The following is a 23,122-nucleotide window of genomic DNA, read 5'->3' as shown; positions in this document are numbered from 1 at the left end:
TATTTTTGGCCTCATAACCACAGGTCACAAAAGATGATCATTTCAAAGAACTGACCCGTGGGTGTGTTGCTGGGAAGAGAGCAGTGACGGTCTTGAGTAAGTATGTAGTTTAATATTAACTGAGACAGTAGTGTACATTTCTAATCATACTGAATTAACTGATCCAGTTAATTAATTATGAATGATCACAAAAGTGTTTCTTGATAAAGACACAACTGAACTCTGCTGTAAGACACCTTAGTGTTGCTGTGAGAAATACAGACGAGATGGCTATCTGTGAGGCAAAAGGCAAAGCAAGGCCAAGAAAGGTTATTTAGCACATTTTACAGAGACAATTCCGTGTGTGTTGCTCAAATGAGAGCAAACAATAGTAAATGGAGGTGATTAAGAGTGAACAATAGTGAATAAAACCATAAAAGGACAGCAAAATTTTACTTTAAGTACAGTATCAGTTCAGGTATTTCCAGACCCTTTTCCGCTACTGTGACGTTATTTCAGATGATGCATCTCATCTGTCTTCATCTGTGAGGTACGTCAGAGGTTTGTAGTTTTAACACTTACATCAGCACATGAAAAGATCAGCAGAACTTCTCCATCTGGCTAATTAGAATGCAGATACTCAAACATGTGAACAAACAAACAAACAAATAATCATGAAGTCAAAATGATGAGGAAGAGTGAGAGTCTGTGACAGACTGATAGAATGTGATAGAAAACTAGACATCTGTTATATGCTATTGTTATATGTTATTGTATTGTTATATGTTATTGTATTGTTATATGTCATTGTATTGCATGTTTGATTTTTTCAACAAGTTGTTGCTGGGCGATTTGGCTAAATATAACGTATCATAGCAAAAACATGTACACAATTAATTTCCAACTCGTATGTTTTTAACAATCAAATTTTTATAATGCAAAGAGGAAGTATCACAGAACCTAGCAGACGGTGAACACAAAAAAATTCCTCTGAACCTACATAATCTGATTACAAAGTATTTCATAAACATAAACTATTTTGCATCAGAGGTTTGTGGTTTATCATGTACGTCAGCACATGAAGAGGTCTGCAGAACTTCTCCATCTGGCAAGTTAGAGTAGCCTACAGTAGACTTTCTAATGAGGAGACACAGCACTCAAAACACCCTCCATAGAAATGCATGGGGTTAGTTTGTCACGTCAATATGGCCATTACTACACATATCACGCCCCTTCCTCGGCAAAACGTTAACATGTTAATACATTGAGCCAATCATGTGGTGTGATGTGAATACATTGAGCCAATCATATGGTGTGTTGTGAAGACATCTTCCCAATCATGTGTTGTGAACTCGCCGATGGAGCAAGATTGGTGTCGTGAAGCCTTGCGCACGCGCATTTCTGCTGAATAGGATGCCCGATGAGTGCCCAAAGGCTTCTAAATACACGAGGTGCTGGAAGTTAAAAAAAAAGTCAACTTGGTGGTGTTTTTTTTTTTCAACAACTCGTTGCTGAGCGATTTAGCTAAATATAACGTATCATAGCAACAACATGTACACAATCAATTTCGAACTTGTATGTTTTTAACACTAATTATTTATCTAATGAAAAGAGGAAGTATCACAGAACCTAGCAGAAGTTGACCACAAAAAAATACCGCTGAGCCTACATAATCTGATTACTCTTTCTTAGTAGCTCATGGCTGGCAGACACACAGACACACACTACACTCACTTATGAGGGGAAGGTAGACTGGATTGTTTCATAAATATGCTTTTGTCATACTCATATGGACGCACACACTTAATTAGTTAATGGTCAATAAAATGGCAATAAATTGGAGCAAAATAAGTGACAGATGTTTTTATCTTTCTTTATGGATGTATGACAATATTATGTTATGATGTTCACGGATGTACTATCTTTCCAAGGACTGTCACACCTTGTGTTGAACCACAAACCCCTGATGTACCTCACATATAAAAACTGATGAGAAAAATGTATTTTAATTTATACATAAAAGATAACTTTCTATCCAACTATCTCAACTAGGGCTTCAACAGTCACTGTGGCTAGAACTGCACTGGGCCAAAGGTCACTACGGAATGCGATTAATAATTTTTTCTGTGACTAATTAATTATTTTGACAGCCCCAGTATGAACATGTTTTTTTACACATTGTTTTTAAATACAGCTGTATGCAGAAGTTTTTCCTTTCCAAAGCAAGTGTCTGTTCTGACCAATCAGTAAGAGCCACAAGGTCAGTTACAAGGCCTGTTGTCTGTTATCAAAACCACACAGCTCCATCTAGTGCCACAATTATATAATTACTGGCATGGCCTTCTATTATTGTAATATTGCCATAACTCCATAAAAAAAGACAAGACAGTAATTTATTTTGCTCCAATTTATTGGCATTTTATTGACCATTAACTAATCAAGTGTGTGCGTCCATATGAGCATGACAAAAGCATATTTATGAAACAATCCAATCTCCAATCCAATCTACCTTCCCCTCATAAGTGAGTATGGTGTGTGTGTATGTGAATAAATTATTCCCTGACTAAAATAAAAGTATTACACAATGTAAATACAAAAGTAAAGCACAACTGCATCACTGAATAAAAAAGTATTTATTTTTCCAGATAAATACAAAGTGGAACTCTGAATCAAATGCGAACAAATAAAGCTGCAACCAGAATGGCTAGTCAGAGGTTTACCTTATGTATTTCACTGTCAACACACCAACCAAAAATACAATATTGTATTATACCATCTATGACTCCTGCCCTGTAAACCAACAGGGATGCCAAATGAAGTCAGTATCCCATAATATGCACCTGCCAGGTCTGCCAGTACCCCTGTACAAACCCCTCTATCAAACACAGTGCTGCTGCTGGCCAGAACTGCTTTGTGCACCAATTCCATTACACAAAGGCTAAGGCCACTCTTTATATTATATTTTCCAAATCACAGTGAGTGGAGCCTGTTAAGTGCATGTAACATGCTGTTGCTGCATTTTAACACTGTAAACGTTTTGAAAGAATGAAAAGCAGTTTGAAGCAAAGCTACTTATATTTTTTGGCTAAACTTTGGTGCCCCTGAAGCCCCTTGGTGCCCTGCACACAGTGTGTGATGCGTGTGGTGGTAGCGACAGCACTGATCAAACAACCACTAATAGTGACACTGACTTTACAGCATGTCCTTGTGTCTCTTTCTGCTCTTACTGATGTCGTTAAGCTACTGAGACCTTGAATTTCCCCTTGGGGATCAATTAGCCTGGGTGTTCCCATGCTGCCTTGCGCGCTATTTGATTCACGCTGCTAAGGCAGCCTGGAGACCATGGAGCAAATTTTCGCCTGAGATAAGCGACCAATCACAGAACAAGGGGGAAAGCAAGACGATGATGAGCTATGCACAGACGCATTTGATAGACATCCGTGGCACCCAATAAACGGATCTGGGCATAAGTGAGTGTGGTGGGCCCATCAGAGGGGATTGTGGGTAATTGGAGAGTGGAGTAGGTGGGCCCATCAGAGGGGTTTGTGGGTAATTGGACAGTGGAGTAGGTGGGCCCATCAGAGGGGTTTGTGGGTAATTGGAGAGTGGAGTAGGTGGGCCCATCAGAGGGGTTTGTGGGTAATTGAGTATTTGCATACACAGTAGCCTCTGGCCTCATGGGGTGGCTAGTATCCTTCACTTCTTCATAAACACAATCCACTGGGCGATCCTGGCAGAATGAAAAGAAAACAAAGAGAATCAAAGCAGAGATGACGAGAATGTTCAACATACAAATGATGAAGGATTTAGCAGTTTTTGTTTGTTATTCTGAATTTTGTGGTTTGATGTGTTTATTTTCACCCACTCGTCTGGAACTGCTGTTGACTGATGTGGAGGCCAAACCTGAGAAAGACAAATTAACTTGTATAATGTTGAACAGTTCATCCTTCAGAAACTAAGTAATTTTGCTGGTTTGTTCTGTAAAATAGTTACTCTGCACCATGTTCAACACTATGGACACTGTTATCAGGTGATTTAACTGCTATTCATTCATTCATTCATTCATTCATTCATTCATTCATTCATTCTAATTTTGAGAACAAGTACCAGAGTATAAGTACAACACGAGTTACCGGTCGGTCTAACATGTGCGGTGTGAGAACAAACAAAATGCATTTGGGACATTTAACTGTGACTGTGGTAGATTGCTTCCCTCATCTACTGGATGTAAAGGCACTAATATCTCCACTTGATCTAAATCATCGTGTTCATCATGGTGGGAAACACAAGACCTGGCCAACAGATGCAGTTCCATTTTCAGACAGAGGGGGCATCAAAACAGTGACTTTAAAGAGGTCAAAGAAAGGGGAACTTGGCAGTGCATCTTTTTTTACTACAAGGTGTTTTTCATCTAAATGATAATATGCGAAGGTCAAATCATTACATGACATGATTCAGTTGTAGACTGTCATTACATGACTCACAGATGGATAATTAGTGCTGTCTTTGTTACTAAGTGACAATTGTTTAGAAAGGTAGCAACGCTTGTAGTTTTGCACACATCTCTACACTAAATAATTATGTCATGGTTAGTGGGAGGTGTGCAAAACAGGATCTTACTGCAGGCCTCAAACACCACAGACTTTGTCAGATGGTGAGAAAACATGTCAGAGAAATGTGATGATAATGTTAATGAAAATATCTACACAATTTTTATAAGCACACAGAGGAAGATGGTGAGTCTAACAGTAAACAGGGAAGTTGACAAAGCTGCATAGTAATGCTTGCTGATGGTTCTGATAAGTTGACTTATGCACCACAACAATGTAGATGTGTTTGACTGTATAACCCACACACATAGACACAGACCAACCTTGTGTCCTCATTCTCCTGTGTTTGATGCATATGAGGACAGCAATCCCAAGCACCGGCACTGCTATGGTCAGACACACGGTCAACATCACAGGAGGACCTGAGGGAACACATGAATGGGGTGTTAAGGTGCTTAAAGACAATGACCAGCTAATGTCCACTTTATAAAGTTGACTGCAGTAGGTAACAGGCTTGTGCACAATTCCAGAATTGAATTGAAACTGGCTCTTAAATTCCAATTCAATTCTTGAATTTTACTTTGATTTCAATTGAGGTAGCAAACAGGAAGCAGAATTGCAATTCGAATTGTGCACAACCCTGGTAGGTAACGGTATTTAAAATGTTCAGAAAGCCAACTACCAGTTCCACACTGCCCAGACAGTAAGACCTCATTTGGTTTCAGACTGCGTCTTGGGTGGTCACAAGTGGTCTGCCAAGACACGTCGCTGTTTACACATCACATATCCAAGATGTACAACCAGAGATGTTGCTGACCACTTGTGTTTAGATTCCTTTACTACCAACATCACATTCATCACAACTCCCATTGTCCAAAAAAGCACATAACTGATTAGCGTTTTCATTGAAAAAGATATGCGGTTAAATGTGATGTGAGACGACGAGACGTGAGTGATTGGATCACAATGGGTTTTGTTTTTTCTTTATTAGAACTGATCACTTGAGATTGGATCAAACGTAAATGGGATCTAACTGACAAAATAAAATTCTAAATGTTAAACAAAATCCCATCTGACAAAGACAGACGGACGCTACACACTGATCAAACTGGTGTTGTTGGTTGGAGCTGGTTGGCATTGGGCAGGGCAGTGTCCAAACACCTTTAAGATGAAAGTCCCTCGCTCAAGAGGTCTGACCATGCAATGTGTGTCAGGAGTCAGCAACTTACAGAATATTTCACACAGATATTTTATCAGTGGAAGTTGTCGATGTTAATCTTAATGATGAAGTTGAATAGGTGAGAGATGGATGTGTAATGAAGTTGGAACTCACCTGCCACTACCTCCACCTTCACTGCACTCCATTCCACACACCAGTATATCCCAGCATCCTCTGCTCTCAGGTCAGTGATGGTCACAGTGAAGACTCCAGATGTTGGCTCGTCTCTCAGAGAGAATCTGTCTTCTACTGTCATGTCTGTTTGAACTTTGACCCCAGTATTTAAACATTCTGACGGTGATGGTCCTTTGCAGAAATATTTCCTGTTCTCATCTGTTCTAGTCTCCTTCCTGTGATACTTGCAGGTGATGGAGACAGATTTACCCTCATATCCAATGATATTCTCCACTATCAGTCAAGACAAATGTGTCACAATGTAATTATTATCAACTGTATAGTCGTGTTAACATACTCTCAGTCACTTTATAAACGAAGTATGTAACTAAGTACTAAGTAACTAGTAGCACTAAATATGTTAAAACCAATATTTTTCAATACACTTACAGAGATAATCTCCCTTTTGTAGCTTGTGTTTGGGACAGGTTGGTCTGAATGAGAGTCTTTGATTTATTATGGTGAGGTGATCTCACTCTATTCAAATACTTCCCATTCCACTCATATATTCTCTCATAAGGGCATCGGACCCTCAGTTCTCCTCCTTCATATCCAATCAGAGGAGTCACATGCAGCACTGGGGAGGAAGTAGAGAGTGGAGATGGAGTGAGATGATGAAGCACAGACACAACAGACACTGATGTAAACAACAAACAACACTGTTGGAGAGAGACGATTTTAATATTTACCTATATCTAGGCAATATTTGTAACATTTATTATGTATTTGGCCTGTTATGAAATCATGAAGAACGATTTAAACACATTTTGAAAGACCAAAGTTGGAGACATGAATATAGACCTTGCTGCAGATTACATTTTTAATTTAACCGGAATACTCTGGAACGGCTTACTGTACAGGGGACTGCTTTATTTCTGGTAAGGTCTGCTGTTTATTCTGATATATGGTTTGTCATGTGTTGAACTAAGGGTTTGTGAAGTATTCCACCGACATGAATGGGTAGGGGAGATGGGTATAGCACCTTATGTAGACGTTATGATTACATTTAATTATATTATTTACTTTTCTCGCGAACCGTTCACCACAGCAATTAGCGGCTAACATCGTTTAAAAGCTGAGAAAAAACTCTTTCATGTGATGTGATACATGTGTCTGTGTGATGAGTAGGCTTAATGATTGCGAGTATTTCAACTGAGAAGAATGGGTGAGTTTGGACGCACTTTCTGTCTTGCCATGCGCTGTCATTTTCTCCACTGTGTAAGACTGAATTAGTTTGCGCTGTGATGCTAAGATTATTTTGACAGGCTATAGGCTAAATAAAAATCGCTATTAAATGGACGCAAAGCAGAATATTGAAAGAAGGGGGCACCAAGGCCAACGCAAGGGGCAAAGACGTGGCCGCCGTGAAATTTCATTTTCATTTTTTTTTATATGAACATAAAAAAATGCGCTGGTCTCGAGGACTCGGTCTGAAATTACGAGTCCTTCTCCTCCCACTGTGGTCCGAGACCGAGTCAAGACCGAGTCTTTGAAGGAACAAGTCCGAGTCGAGTCCGAGAAAGCAGAAATCGGTCTCGAGACCGGTCTCGAGTCCGAGACCGGACTCGAGTACTACATCACTGCAACAAACAACACAGATGGAGAGAGACGATGAAGCACAGACACAACAGACACTGATGTAAACAACAAAGAGCGACAGCAAGACATATACAGTATTTTACAATACATACCGAGTCACAGACACTGAGCCATACAACAAACACAGAAGACAAAAAGCCACAGCCATATTTATTCGTTTTTGGACAACGTATAGGCTACCGATAAGTAAAGCGGGAGATGTGGCTTGCTTTTGCCGCCGCGTAAGCTGCAAAGCTAAGCAGTGCGTGAAACAAAGGGTGTGTCGCGATTCTGCCTTTTCACACCGCGACACAGTATCGTGGATATGAATGTCGCGATTTCCGGTTCGAATCGTATATCGTTACAGCCCTACCAGTGAAATTCAAAATAAATGTGCCAATTGTAAATACTTTCAATTACTTTGTAAAGGCAATATGAAAAAGTAATATGTGTTATACTTACATTGTTTAACCAACACCTGCAGCTCATTACGGATATCATCATATGTGTATCTCTTAACTACACACTCATACTTCCCAGAATCCTCAGCGTTGAGTCCAGTGATGGTCACAGTGAAGACTCTTGCAGTGGTGTCATCATACAGAGATAATCTCCCTTTTGTAGCTTGTGTTTGGGACAGGTTGGTCTGAATGAGAGTCTTTGATTTATTATGGTGAGGTGATCTCACTCTATTCAAATACTTCCCATTCCACTCATATATTCTCTCATAAGGGCATCGGACCCTCAGTTCTCCTCCTTCATATCCAATCAGAGGAGTCACATGCAGCACTGGGGAGGAAGTAGAGAGTGGAGATGGAGTGAGATGATGAAGCACAGACACAACAGACACTGATGTAAACAACAAACAACACTGATGGAGAGAGACGATGAAGCACAGACACAACAGACACTGATGTAAACAACAAACAACACAGATGGAGAGAGATGATGAAGCACAGACACAACAGACACTGATGTAAACAACAAACAACACAGAAGACAGAGAGAAAATAACAAATACCAAAAACCAATCCACTTTCTGGTGACGACTCCACATGAGTACACAGCTGTGTCATCCTCAGTCAGTCTGTCAATTCTCACTCTTAACAACCTTTTCTTTGTGTCATCAGTCATGGTCAATCTTTCAGTTGTCTGTGATATTGTACCAGTTATTTCAGAAATGACACAGCGGTCTCCTTTCATATTGCAGAAGTACTTGCTATAGTGTTCATACTTTTCAGGGTACTACTGACAGCTCATGTCCACAGATCCTCCCAGAGCTCCAGTCACCGAGATCAACTCCCCATCACACAGAGCTGCCCAACATTCAAATGGCAAAGACAATAATCAACAACAACATTAATGTGAGGATTGGTTACATTTACATATATTCATTTACTTGACAGCATTGTATGTGCCTTGGATAAGGTAGTGCTGTTTTCTTGTAAATCTATAAATCTAAAGAAACTTTACTGTGAATGGTGGATGTTCTGTCTAATATGTCTATTTTTATATATCCATGTTAAATAGAACCGTTTTGGTCATACTATGTGTATGTCTTAAATAGGAAAGTGCACTGTGATGTAGATGGCAACACTATCATGTGTTACTGTAAATGTAGGATGAATTCCTGATAAATATTGCAAGAATTGTCACCATAATATCATCTTTTCATATCAAACATGTACTATGTTGAGGCCAAAAGAGATGTTTGAAATATAAAACAAATGTAAAACTACAGCTTCCTGTTATGTTACTCATGATCATGCTCTAATGTCAAACGCCGTTTTATAAGAACAGACAGTGTTACCTGTGAGCAGGTAGAGGGTGAAGAGAAGGAGCCTCATCTTCAGCTGCAGCACCTGAGCTCAGGTGTTCCAGAAACGTCTTTTCTGTGTCGATGTTTTCGCTGAAGTGTGTCCGTGTCTCTGTCCGTGTCTCTGATGGCTGCAGTCGAACGTCTCTTCCTCATTCAGTCGTTTTGTGTTTGTGGTTTAGCACATTTATCAGCACGTCAACAAAATGTCTGCATCACTTCTCCATCTCTGGCAAGTTACTGTTCACAAACTTAAACAAACAAACTAATAATTAAGAATTCTGCTACTGGAATAAAGTCTGTGAAAGATAGGAAAAGAGGAGGATATATTGCATGTTGTAAAGGGAATGACATAAGTGTGATTCTCTCTCTAATTTGAGTACATCCTGGCTGTATGTGACATGCGCTGTCCTCCTGCAAAGCTGCCATACTTCTATTTTTGACCTCATGACCACAGCCCACAGTAACTGCCGATTTCAGAGAACTGACCTGTTGCTGTGAAGAGACGGTGACTGTTTTGAATGGAGGATGTTAACTGAGACATTGGCACACATTACTATAAATACTGAATTAACTTCTCCAGTTAATTCATTATGAATGATACTGTGCAGGTAGAGGGTCAGAAGACAAAGCAAGGCCAAGAAAGGTTTATTTGTGTAGCACATTTTACAGAGACAATTCCATGTGTGTTGCTCAAATGAGAGCAAAACAAGAGTAAATGGAAGTGATTGAAAGCATAAAAGGTCAGTAGTAGAGGAGGAGCCTTAGCTTAAAGTATGTCGATTCAGGTATTTCCAGAACCTTCTCCGCTGCTGCTGTGATGCTGTTTTTGATGAAGCATCTCATATGTCTTTATCTGTGAGGTACGTCAGGGATTTGTGATTAAACACAAACAGGGTTGTATTGAGAATAATGGGATGTAATGGGATCAGTGTGCCCATCCCTTTAGCCATGCTCTAGTTTGATACACAGGTTGCGGGGCAAAAGCTAGACAGTATGGCTACGACCTGTGAAAGAAGGGTGTTGAAGAAAGGTCAAGCAATTAATGAAGATATGTCACATCCCCTACACCAGGCATATGAGGTGTTGCCATCAGGTAGGAGGTTCAGGCTACCTTCTTTCCAAACAAATCAAGCCAGTAGGTCATTCATTAGGGCCCGAGCACCGAAGGGCGCAAGGCCCTATTGTTTTTGGAAAAATTATTATTATTATTATTATTACTTGTTCACCTTTTTGCTATTTTTGAGGTGGTTAACATGGATGAAAAGTCTTGGAATTTGGCACACACATCTGGTATCACAATGGCTACACAGGCATAAAGGCTTGGCCCCGGGCGTGGCCCAGGGACTCAGTAGCGCCCCCTTAGGTGATTGATCCAATGGGCCTGCCTGGCATAGCGCCACCATCTGGCCAAGCAGGACATGTGCCAGAAATTGACAATGCCTTAACTGATTGATCTGAAACTTATATCGGATATCATTATTGTGAGGATATTTACGTGTAATTCTCATGCCTAGCATAGCACCACCATCTGGCCAAGTAGGAAAAGTGCCAGAAATGTTCTATGCTTTGAATAAATGGTCTGAAACTTCTCAGGTTAATAGATATTATAATTATGATGATATACAGACACCCAATGGGCCTGCCTTGCATGGCGCCCCCACCTGGCCAAGCAAGTAAATGTGCCAGAAAATAACATGCAAAAACAAATAGCACACACATCAAATGTGTACATTTCACAAACACACCACATCGGTGCTTTGTTGTATTCCGACATGTCACGGGTTGCGGCCTGCAGGTGTTCGGGCCCGCCATTGCCGCTTGCGGCTATTTTTCCAACTAGTATTACATTGATGAACAAGAAGTTACCTGCAGGACAGCACTTTAAATAGCACCATGCACTTTCTTTCCAGCTGGACTGCAGACATCCCAAGTCTCCCGGAAGTTCCGGGAGTCTCCCGCATATTAACAGCGGCTCCCTGACGCCCGCAAATTAGATAAAATCTCCCGGAATCTAGAGCGAGCGATCAAGAGCGAGTGCATCTGAGTGTATAGCGCGCACACGACAGGGGAGAGAGAGAGGGGTGGTGCGTGTGTACCTGAGCGCATCCAAGACAGCGAGCATCCTGATTGGCCTGTGCCAATCATGTGCATATTATTCTATATTCAGGCCTATACATGACTAATTGCCAAGGCAACACTGTACATGAAAAGACCAACAAAAAAAAGACCAAACTACCAAAATGTATTTTCACAATTTCTATCTTCCTTATTTGGTGTACTGATTAGACATTGAACAAACATATTAATCTGTATTTCAGTATCTAAATAGGCTAAAGTTTTTTTTTTCTGGGGGGCGCTTCGTGATACCTCCCTGAAATTACTTTTTGCAGGTTGGGATGTCTGGGACTGTGATATGCAAAACTGCACTTTATCATCCTATTTATGTGTAGTGGGGTCTGTGTCTACTGTCCTGATGTTGTGTATGTGTGGGGGTGTGGTAGGGTGGGGGTGGTTGGGGTGAGGGAAATTCTGTTGTATATTCTGTCTTGTCTAAACTGTCTAATTGTCTTTTGTATAAATGTATCAGACGTATTGTATGGCGCAGAACAATTTTCCAAAAGGACAAATAATAAATGTATCTATCTATCTATCTTAAAGGGGTGCACACATCAGCGCCGACATGAATGGGGCACCCTCCGCTTTCGACATTCGATTACTTAGACCCCATTATTCTACATACAATCCCACACACCAGCGTTGAACGATGCCACCTCGGTGTAGATTACGATTGTTGTCCATTTTTGTCGCCGCTGTTCAGGAAAATCCATTGTGACAAAATGAATCAACTTCTGTGTAGCCTTGTGATTTGCATCACCTGTGTGCGGGCAAACGACACTTCCACTTGGACACACCATCTGCAACTAGCCTACCTAATTCACCTGACTAGAACTGACTCTTGACTGTTAGGCCTATAGGAAATAGCACTCACTAATACACTAACTTGTGATGGTTATCTTTGTAAAACACAGAAATCCAGTTTTCCAGTTACATTTGACTTTATTTTCCAGACTGCTTACATTGAGTCATATTGTTGGTGGTCCACAAACAAACAATCAAATAAAGGAATTCTTAGTTTAAACAGTTCAAATCATAAAGGAAAGATATTCAGATGCACTAACAATTATTAAACAAAGAAAGTAATAAGCAAATAAACACCATATCAGTCACGTAAACTAAATACATCCACATGGCTCCTATGAGCTTGAATGTGAACAGTCAAACAGAAAAAAATGCTGGGAGCACATGGCGTTCACACTAAAGCTCTAAACAAAGAACAGAGTCTGTTGCCAGGTGAGCACGGCTCCTTAGCCATAGTCTGTATTTTACACAGGTGTATCTGTCCTCAGGTGAGGAAGAAATACAGCAGGTGGTAGCAGAAGTTCAGGCCCTCCATCCACCTTATTCACCCGACAAAAACTCACGTAAGAAAAAGAAGGATATACACTGGCCAGACTATAGATATTAGAAAGCTAGGATTGTGGGTGTTCCGATCATGATAGTGCGACTTCTATTCTGTTCTGCTATATGCGACTGTCTGTGCTGCACACCCCTTATCAACATGACTCCCAACCTTGGCTGAAAGATTACAGAAGCTAGGTTTAGCTGTAACAATATCCTGGGTAACATATTGCCTACTATCACCAGTTCAGACTAAATGGCATTTGAAAGCCAGGACATGTTAGACTACCTGTTGTAGCCTAGTTGCCAGTTTGTGAGGCTATTTTTGCCTACTTAGACTCTGCATAATGAAAAGGCTTTGTATGTCCATTTTCTTTGGTGGCATAGCTGATCTACAAAACATAAAAATGGGAAAACATACTGAAGGGCAAAGGGAATATTGGGAATATTGGTAGATAGCCCTAATATCTTAGCCTACCTGACACACCCGCTCGCTTGTCTGCCAGTAGCCACCACAAAGTGAAGTAACTTTGACACTCTCACATGCGTGTCAGATAAACCCACCCCCTTCGGTTTCAGCCAATCAAATGACAGCGTTTCTTTTCCTGTCATCCTGGTCGTTGGATGATAATACATATTAGAAACCAGGGCTTTGAACCGATTTTTTTTCCCAATCGGTTCGTTCCGAACAGAAACGGAATTATAACGTTTCCGGTTATGAGTTCCACCAATAAATTGACGTTCCCGAACCGGTTAGAACAAAAAAATACTGTTCCCGGAACGGTTAATTTCGTTCCTGTCAGCTGTTTAATGCTATAGAATTATGTCACATCTTTCTCATCCAGCTTAAACCAAATGTAATAATATTACAACCATTATTACATAATAATAATTATATTATTAATAATAATAATAATTAAATAGGCCTATAATTATTTCAAATGTGTAGTTTATTGTTAAAAGAGAAAATTTCCACACAAACGTAATGACATTAAGACACGTGGTTATGCCACTCGGGCAACAACAAATTCCAACTGTCAGGGGGGGAAAGGCCATCCAGTAGGCCTAATGTTCGCTAGTCCATCATTAACGTGGAGTCGACAAATATAGCTATTGATATTGTGTTTGGAATGAGCGTTTTAATTAACGATGGATCGTAATTTACCTCTTATTTAAGATGTGGAGTGGAGACTTTGTAATCCACCGCTTTCTCTCCATTCAGTCAGCGAATGTCTGATGTGATGTCACACAGGAAGTGAACCTCAGCCATCATGGTAACGTGCGCAGGAAAATAATTACTTTTTTTTTTTAGTTAATTAGGCAACGGAAACTTTGAGGAACGAAATAAAACCGGTATTAACCGGTTTAAAAATTATTATATTTTTAAATAAGTGTTCCTGTTCCAGAACATAAAAAATAATAAAGTTTCCGGTTTTGTTTCTGTTCCCTGTAAAATACAAAAAGTTCCCGGTTTTCGTTTTCGTTCCTTGAACCGGTTCAAAGCCCTGTTAGAAACCATTGTTAAATCACATTAATATACATTGTTGTTAGACACGGTGTTGTGTGTTGAGGTTCAGGCTCTGATAGGCTGGGTCCTGTTGCATGGTGTTGGGGTTCAGGCTCTGATAGACTGGGTCCTGTTGCATGGTGTTAGGGTTCAGGCTCTGATAAACTGGGTCCTGTTGCATGGTGTTGGGGTTCAGGCTCTGATAGACTGGGTCCTGTTGCATGGTGTTGGGGTTCAGGCTCTGATAGGCTGGGTCCTGCTGCATGGTGTTGGGGTTCAGGCTCTGATAGACTGGGTCCTGCTGCATGGTGTTGGGGTTCAGGCTCTGATAGGCTGAGTCCTGTTGCATGGTGTTGGGGTTCAGGTTCTGATAGGCTGGGTCCTGTTGCATGGTGTTGGGATTCAGGTTCTGATAGGCTGGGCTTGTCACAATGTTGGGAGGAGCTACATCATCTCTTGCTGTATCGTTCTCATAATCTGCAATGCTCTAAAACACAATCACACAGATATATCACTCAATGTGCAATTGACTGACATTTCTCTCTCTCTCAGTTCTACATGGAAAGATAAAAAATGGTTCACACAGTGGATAATGGACAAAACACGTCAAGTTGAAAAACACTAGGTAAGTACTAAGATACATTGCATATAAAATCATGTTGCATCTAATCAAATTATTACTTTTGTCTCCATGTCTGCTCACCTGTTCATTGTCACGTCTGTTCATAGGGTACACAGGTTCAGCAGGTTCTGTTGAAGAGAATCACACACATTTTGTATGTCTTTTAATTTACCAAATTAGTATTACAATGGCAATGTGTGTTGACTGATGTGGAGGCCAAACCTGAGGTAGATAAAATAACATTTAGAATGTTGAGCAGTTCATCCTTCAGAAACTGAGTTATTCAAAATGGTTTGTTCTGTTAGTAAAATACTTATTCTGCACCATATCAACACAATGGACACTGTTATCAGGTGATTGAACTGCTATTCATTAATTAATTAATTAATTCATTCATTCATTTCTTTTAAGACTTGAATTGTTTGGAATACTTCACACCTTGTGAACGAGTACACAAGTTACTGGTCTGATACATGCTGTGTGAGAGAAAACAAAATGTATTTGGGGCATTTAACTGTGACTGTGAGAGATTGCTTCCGTCATCTACTGGACGTAAAGTCACTAATATGTTCACTTGATCTAAATCATCGTGTTCATCATGGTGGGAAACACAAGACCTGGCCAACAGATGCAGTTCCATTTTCAGACAGATGGGGGGCATCAAAACAGTGACTCTTTGAAGAGGTCAAAGAAAGTGGAACTTGGTAGTGCATCTTTTTTACTACAACATGGTTTTGATAAATGATAATATGCGAAGGTCAAATCATTACATGACATAATTCAGTGTAGACTCTCATCACATGACTCACAGATGGATAATTAGTGTTATCTTTAGTACTAAGTGACAAGTGTATGGAAAAGCAGCAACCCTTGTAGTTTTGCACACATCTCTACACTAAATAATGATGTCATGGTTAGTGGGAGGTGTGCAAAACAGGATCTTACTGCAGGCCTCAGACACCTCAGACTGTGTCAGATGGTGAGAAAACATGTCAGAGAAATGTGATGATAATGAAAATATCTACACAATTGTATAAGTGCACAGAAGAGGACGAGGGTGAGTCTAACAGTAAACAGGATCTGCGTAGTAATGCTTGCTGATGCTTCTGATAAGTTGACTTATGCACCACAACTATGCAAGTGTGTTTGACTATATAACCCACACACATAGACACAGACCAACCTTGTGTCCTCATTCTCCTGTGTTTGAAGCATATGAGGACAGCAATCCCAAGCACCAGCACTGCTATGGCCAGACACACGGTCAACATGACAGGAGGACCTGAGGGAACACATGAATGGGGTGTTAAGGTGCTTACAGACAATGACAAGCTAATGTCCACTTTAGAAAGTTGACTGCAGTAGGTAACGCTATTTAAAATGTTCAGAAAGCCAACTACCAGTTCCACACTGCCCAGACAGTAAGACCTCATTTGGTTTCAGAATGCGTCTTGGGTGGTCACAAGTGGTCTGCCAAGACACGTCACTGTTTACACATCACATATCCAAGATGTACAACCAGAGATGTTGCTGACCACTTGTGTTTAGATTCCTTTACTACTAACATCACATTCATCACAACTCCCATTGTCCAAAAAGCACATAACTCATTAGCGTTTTCATTGAAAAAGATATGCGGTTAAATGTGATGTGAGACGACGAGACGTGAGTGATTGGATCACAATGCATTTTGGTGGTTGGTTATTAGAACTGATCATTTTGATCACCCAAGACACATTTTGAAAATTTAAATGGAGATAAAATTCTGAAAGTCAAACAAAATCCCATCTGACAAACACAGAGGGACACTGCACACTGACCAAACTGGTGTTGTTGGTTGGAGCTGGTTGGCACTGGGCAGGGCAGTGTCCAAACACGCTTAACTCATTGCCTCTTCCCAGGCGTTGAGTGCCAAAAACGTAATATTACGTTTTTAGCTTTTTTTTTAATTACGAAACTAGACACTCTAATACACCTTATATGTGATTTTGGGAGCTCTGTGATGAATGGAAATTAAATATATGATGATCGAAAACTCATGAAATCTGGACATTTTATCTGGACATTTTATCATAACTCGATTGCCGCTTTGGGTCGAATCAGTGACGCATGCACGCCATTTCCGTGGGTCTCTCACTAGGTGGCAGTCTCGCCAGGTCTCGCTGATCACTTCCCGGAAAGTTTACAGGCAACACTTACAGTTTTTTCTGATTGCTTAAGCACATTTTTTGTAACTATGGCTTTTTTTGCAAAACTCTACACACAAATGGCAAAACCTCTCACCCAATCAGCAAAACATTGTAGTTCTCTTGCAAAAGCTAACACACCTTGCTTAACTCTTCACACCTTCGTAAAAATGGTGTTTTCGTATCTAACAGTAAACACAAGCCATCACAATAGTAAGCACACAATGTGCCAACTACACACTGATGGTATGAATAAAAAACACATCTGGCTTTTGCTTTCTCTGTGCACAAGGTAGACTATGTCAGTTTGAGGTCATACTTTTGTCATAGTTCTGTAAACATACAGGGATCCAAACTTCAAGTATTAGTGTTTATTTACACACATCAAAACAAACACAAGTGTGTTTTTCCAAGTCAAAACACAAAATAGCATTTCACTGAGACAAAACAAATCAGTCTACATCGGGTCGTCTCTCTCAAAATTCTGTCTACATCACATGCAATGTCCTAGTCCAAGGCACCGGGAAAAATATATTCTGGAATGACGTATCCAGACCTGACATGACAATATCCCCACATGTAGACTTTTCTCTTTTCACTCTTCCTGCTCACTCCATTGTACCCATTGTACATTACCTGTGGCTTATTTATAGTGCTTAGGCTGATTGCAAAGTGAACTAATTATCTAAAACAGTTTTCACATGAGAAAGTGTGCCAGAGAGTTGGCAAAATAGTGTAAATAATAGCCATTGTGCCTACAGTTGTGCAAAGTGTGTGTTACAAAATTGCAAACTGAGTGCAAAGCAGTGTTTGTGCTTTTAGTTTTGCGAACTCAGTGAGTGGTTTTGCCATTTGTGTGTAGAGTTTTGCAAAAAAAGCCATAGTTACAAAAAATGTGTTTAAGCATTCAGAAAAAACTGTAATATTTCATGAAAGATGTTATATCTCCATTTCTAGAAAAAACAGCGATTTTGATGAAAACTAGCCACTGTTTAGCTTGGGATTTCTCAGGAACAGAGGCGTGTAGAAATACACGGTTTGCACCCACTGAGAGCTTAAAGTCTCACCTTTTAAACGAGCCATTGTATGTGTTCATAGCTATAACACAGAATATGCTGTGGCTGTACAAAAATCATCAACAATGGTCTAGATTGCTGGCACTCTAGGACAAAGCTTCCGAAAACAGCTTGGCATTCAATGAGTTAACCATGATAAAAGTACATCAATCATGAGGTCCGACCATGCAATGTGTGTCAGGAGTCAGCAACTTACAGGATTATTTGACACAAATATTTTATCAGTGGAACTTGTCGATGTTGATGATGGCAGTATTGCATGAAAAACATCTGATCATGTTGTTGCTTTTGTTGATCATGATGATGATGAAGGATTCAGTAAATAATGTATCAGAATGATAAAATAAGTAAAAGAAATCCTCACCAGCATAGTCAGATTTCTTATCAGTGGAAGTTGTCAATGCTGATGAGGAAAAAATATAACATGTTACTGATGAAGTTGAATAGGTGAGATATGAGTGATGTGTATAATGAAGTTGGAACTCACCTGTCTCTACCTCAGTAAACAATTTCAATCACTTTGTTAAGTTAACATGTGAAAAGTAAAAAATGACAGTCTTTAACAACACCTGATACAGTACCTTACAGATATCATTGAATGTATTTACACATAGTCCACACACTTATGGGGGAAAACAATGTTTTAACACTTACATTCTTTAACCAACACCTGCAGCTCATTACGGATATCATTGGATGTGATTACATCAGTTCCACACTCATACTTCCCAGAATCCTCAGCGTTGAGTCCAGTGATGGTCACAGTGAAGACTCTTGCAATGATGTCATCATTCAGAGAGAATCTCCCTTTAGTAGCTTGTGTCTGGGTCCAGGAGGTCTGAAGAGAGGATCCCACTCTATTGAAATACTTCCCATTCTTCTCATATCCTCTCTCATAAGGGCATCGGACCCTCAGTTCTCCTCCTTCATATCCAATCAGAGGAGTCACATGCAGCACTGGGGAGGAAGTAGAGAGTGGAGATGGAGAGAGATGATGAAGCACAGACACAACAGACACTGATGTAAACAATAAACAACACAGATGGAGAGAGACGATGAAGCACAGACACAACAGACACTGATGTAAACAACAAACAACACAGATGGAGAGAGATGATGAAGCACAGACAGAACAGACACTGATGTAAACAACAAACAACACAGATGAAGAGAGATGATGAAGCACAGACACAACAGACACTGATGTACACAACAAACAACACAGATGGAGAGAGACGATGAAGCACAGACACAACAGACACTGATGTACACAACAAACTAGTGATGGGGACGAGACCGCCTATGCCGAGTCCGAGACAAGACCGAGTCTTTGAAGGTTCGAGACCGAGTCCGTTGGTTTTCAAATACAGTCGAGTCCGAGTCAAGACCGAGTCTTTGAGGAAGCAAGTCCGAGTCGAGACCGAGTCCTTTAGGAGTCGAGACCGAGTCGAGACCAAGACCATAAAAACATGTCAGTTTTCATATTCATGATTTAATATTCATGATTTAATATCACCCCAATTAATAATCAACAGTTAGGCCCAGGCTTGGAATTTCACCATTTTAGGGGCAAGGCCACTTGGCCTTCAGTTGGGTATATTTGGTGGGGGGCACAAAGGCCACATGTCAGGGCACCAAGGCCAAAGTTAACTATACAGTAGTAGGCTATAAAAATAATCAAAGTTGTATTTAGCCTATTCACAGCAGTAGACCTGCATCACTGTATGAAACATTACAAAAACATGAAACCTGACATATTACATAGAACTGTAATTCATCTGATCATCTAATATTTAGATGTCTAGGCTATATTTAATATTTATATTTATTTTATATTTGGCCTGTTATGGAATCATGTAGTGAACAATTTAAGCACAGCTCAGCTTTAAGAAACTCAAATAGCCTAGATGCATGCTTAGCATTTTTTGATCATTAAAACTCCTTTCACAAACTCTTACTCAGCTGTATATCCTCTGATTTTAATATTTACCTATATCTAGGCAATATTTGTAACATTTATTATGTATTTGGCCTGTTATGAAATCATGAAGAACGATTTAAACACATTTTGAAAGACCAAAGTTGGAGACATGAATATAGACCTTGCTGCAGATTACATTTTTAATTTAACCGGAATACTCTGGAACGGCTTACTGTACAGGGGACTGCTTTATTTCTGGTAAGGTCTGCTGTTTATTCTGATATATGGTTTGTCATGTGTTGAACTAAGGGTTTGTGAAGTATTCCACCGACATGAATGGGTAGGGGAGATGGGTATAGCACCTTATGTAGACGTTATGATTACATTTAATTATATTATTTACTTTTCTCGCGAACCGTTCACCACAGCAATTAGCGGCTAACATAGTTTAAAAGCTGAGAAAAAACTCTTTCATGTGATGTGATACATGTGTCTGTGTGATGAGTAGGCTTAATGATTGCGAGTATTTCAACTGAGAAGAATGGGTGAGTTTGGACGCACTTTCTGTCTTGCCATGCGCTGTCATTTTCTCCACTGTGTAAGACTGAATTAGTTTGCGCTGTGATGCTAAGATTATTTTGACAGGCTATAGGCTAAATAAAAATCGCTATTAAACGGACGCAAAGCAGAATATTGAAAGAAGGGGGCACCAAGGCCAACGCAAGAGCAAAGACGTGGCCGCCGTGAAATTTCATTTTCATTTTTTTTTATATGAACATAAAAAAATGCGCTGGTCTCGAGGACTCGGTCTGAAATTACGAGTCCTTCTCCTCCCACTGTGGTCCGAGACCGAGTCAAGACCGAGTCTTTGAAGGAACAAGTCCGAGTCGAGTCCGAGAAAGCAGAAATCGGTCTCGAGACCGGTCTCGAGTCCGAGACCGGACTCGAGTACTACATCACTGCAACAAACAACACAGATGGAGAGAGACGATGAAGCACAGACACAACAGACACTGATGTAAACAACAAAGAGCGACAGCAAGACATATACAGTATTTTACAATACATACCGAGTCACAGACACTGAGCCATACAACAAACACAGAAGACAAAAAGCCACAGCGTGACATAGGCTTGACAAGTTGCATATGGAGCCTGTATCTTTATATATAATATAATATGGAACGATAAAACACCATCGAGCGGCCTACAAGACACACTGAAGGCTTCAGCATCTCCTTCCACTGGAGACAAAACAACAAACAACACAGAAGACAGAGAGTGTCAGCATGACGTAGGCTACATACCGAAGGCTTTCACTTGATCTATCCAATGTTTTCCCAGATTTGTATGGTAGAATCCACACCAGTACACAGCTGTGTCTTCCTCAGTTAGTGCACTTATGCTTACAACATATAATCTTTCCGCTATGTCGTAAGTCATGGTGAATCTTCCCTTTGTCTGTGATGTTGGACCAGTAAAATCAATCATTCTGTCACAGATGTCTCCTTCCACCTTACAGAGGGTCTTGTTTTTGTTTTCATACTCCTCAGGGTACTGACAGCTCATGTTCACAGATCCTCCCAGAGCTCCAGTCACTGAGATCAACTCCACATCACACAGAGCTGCCCAACATTCAGATGGTAAAGACAATAATCACATGCAACATTAATGTGAGGATTGGTTACATTTACATGCATTAATTAATCTGACAGTACTGTGTGTGTGTTGGATAAGGAAGTGCAGTTTCTTTGTTAAATAAACATGTTACACTACACTGTGATTGTCTGGTTTTCTGTAGGCATCATCAGCTAACTGCACTCACAGACAAGTCTATTTGGTTATATGTCCATGTTTAAAAGAACAGTTATACAATAGAACTTGTGTTGGATTAGTCATACTATGTGTGTGTCTTCAATAGGAAAGTACTGTAATGAACTGAGCCTAGCTGTTATAACTGTGGAACTCCCATGATGCTGTGCAGTGTGTGTATACAGTATGTGTAATGTTGATGTTCTAAACCATGCGGGTTGACAATGTTGTATGTCCTGTCTGTCGTGTTTATGTTTATAGTTGATTACAATGTTAATAACCGGGTCTAACTGGTGTGTGTTTTAGATGCAGCCTCAGGTAGATGTGTAGTGCTGGAGCATAAGGGCCAGGTCTGGCCCGGAATATGTGTGTTCGTGTGTTTTGGTGCGAAACCAATAAAAAACATTCTGAGACAACCTTGCAGTTTGTTACAGTACATTGTGATGTGGACAGCAACACTATAATGTGTTATTGTAAACACAGGGTAAATTCCTCATGAGTAAATGGCATAAATTGTCACCATAATGTAATATCCCCAGTCATTAACTTCATCATTGTTGAGGGCAAAAGAGACGTACAACATGTAAAACTACAGCTTCCTGTTAAGTTACTCATGATCATGCTCTAATGTCATACAGTTTTATAAGAACAGACAGTTACCTGTGAGCAGGTAGAGGGTGAAGAGAAGGAGCCTCATCTTCTCAGGTGTTCCAGAAACGTCTTCTCTGTGTCGATGTTTTCGGTGAAGCGTGTCCGTGTCTCTGTCCGTGTCTCTGATGGCTGCAGTCGAACGTCTCTTCCTCATTCAGTCGTTTTGTGTTTGTGGTTTAGCACATTTATCAGCACGTCAACGAGATGTCTGCATCACTTTTCCATCACTGGCAAGTTACTGGTCACACAAAGTGAGGGGGAGGATATTGTAAAGGAAATGATGTACCGGTAAGAGTAATTCTCTCTCTCTCTCTTTCATTTGAGTGACATCCGGCTGCATGTGAAGTTTGTGTCGTTTTCTTATTAAACTCTTGCAAAACTGCCAACCTTCTATTTTTGACCTCATAAGCGCAGCCCACAATAACTGCCCATTTCAAAGAACTGACCCGTGGGTGTGTTGCTGGGAAGAGAGCAGTGACGGTCTTGAGTAAGTATGTAGTTTAATATTAACTGAGACAGTAGTGTACATTACTATAAATACTGAATTAACTGATCCAGTTAATTAATTA

The 23,122-nt window shown here is 40.2% G+C and overlaps 2 protein-coding genes across 2 annotated transcripts; both read right to left on the bottom strand.

Moving 5' to 3' along the window:
- Positions 1-2,393: 2,393 nt before the first annotated feature.
- On the bottom strand, positions 2,394-9,460 carry LOC143124657 (uncharacterized). The gene is made up of 7 exons (XM_076286345.1): positions 9,311-9,460; positions 8,735-8,816; positions 7,963-8,289; positions 5,863-6,156; positions 4,853-4,951; positions 3,845-3,882; positions 2,394-3,709 (listed from the first exon to the last, which is right to left on the bottom strand). Coding segments are annotated over exons 2-7 (1,113 nt in total). The 5' UTR covers positions 8,736-8,816; positions 9,311-9,460; the 3' UTR covers positions 2,394-3,355.
- Positions 9,461-13,715: 4,255 nt separating this feature from the next.
- LOC143124646 (uncharacterized) lies at positions 13,716-22,905 on the bottom strand. The gene is made up of 7 exons (XM_076286335.1): positions 22,563-22,905; positions 21,398-21,715; positions 18,824-19,126; positions 18,534-18,572; positions 16,091-16,189; positions 14,989-15,035; positions 13,716-14,772 (listed from the first exon to the last, which is right to left on the bottom strand). The coding sequence occupies exons 1-7, from the start codon at positions 22,705-22,707 to the stop codon at positions 14,326-14,328; spliced, it is 1,398 nt and encodes a 465-aa protein (XP_076142450.1). The 5' UTR covers positions 22,708-22,905; the 3' UTR covers positions 13,716-14,325.
- Between the last annotated feature and the right edge of the window lie 217 nt (positions 22,906-23,122).

This window comes from Alosa pseudoharengus, unplaced genomic scaffold, assembly GCF_046254945.1.
Source record: "Alosa pseudoharengus isolate Yale_2024_CS ecotype anadromous, Long Island Sound unplaced genomic scaffold, YU_APseudo_1.1 YU_APseudo_1.1_scf_1, whole genome shotgun sequence".
Lineage (NCBI taxonomy): Eukaryota > Metazoa > Chordata > Actinopteri > Clupeiformes > Clupeidae > Alosa > Alosa pseudoharengus.
This window is presented reverse-complemented; position numbering and strand designations above follow the sequence as displayed.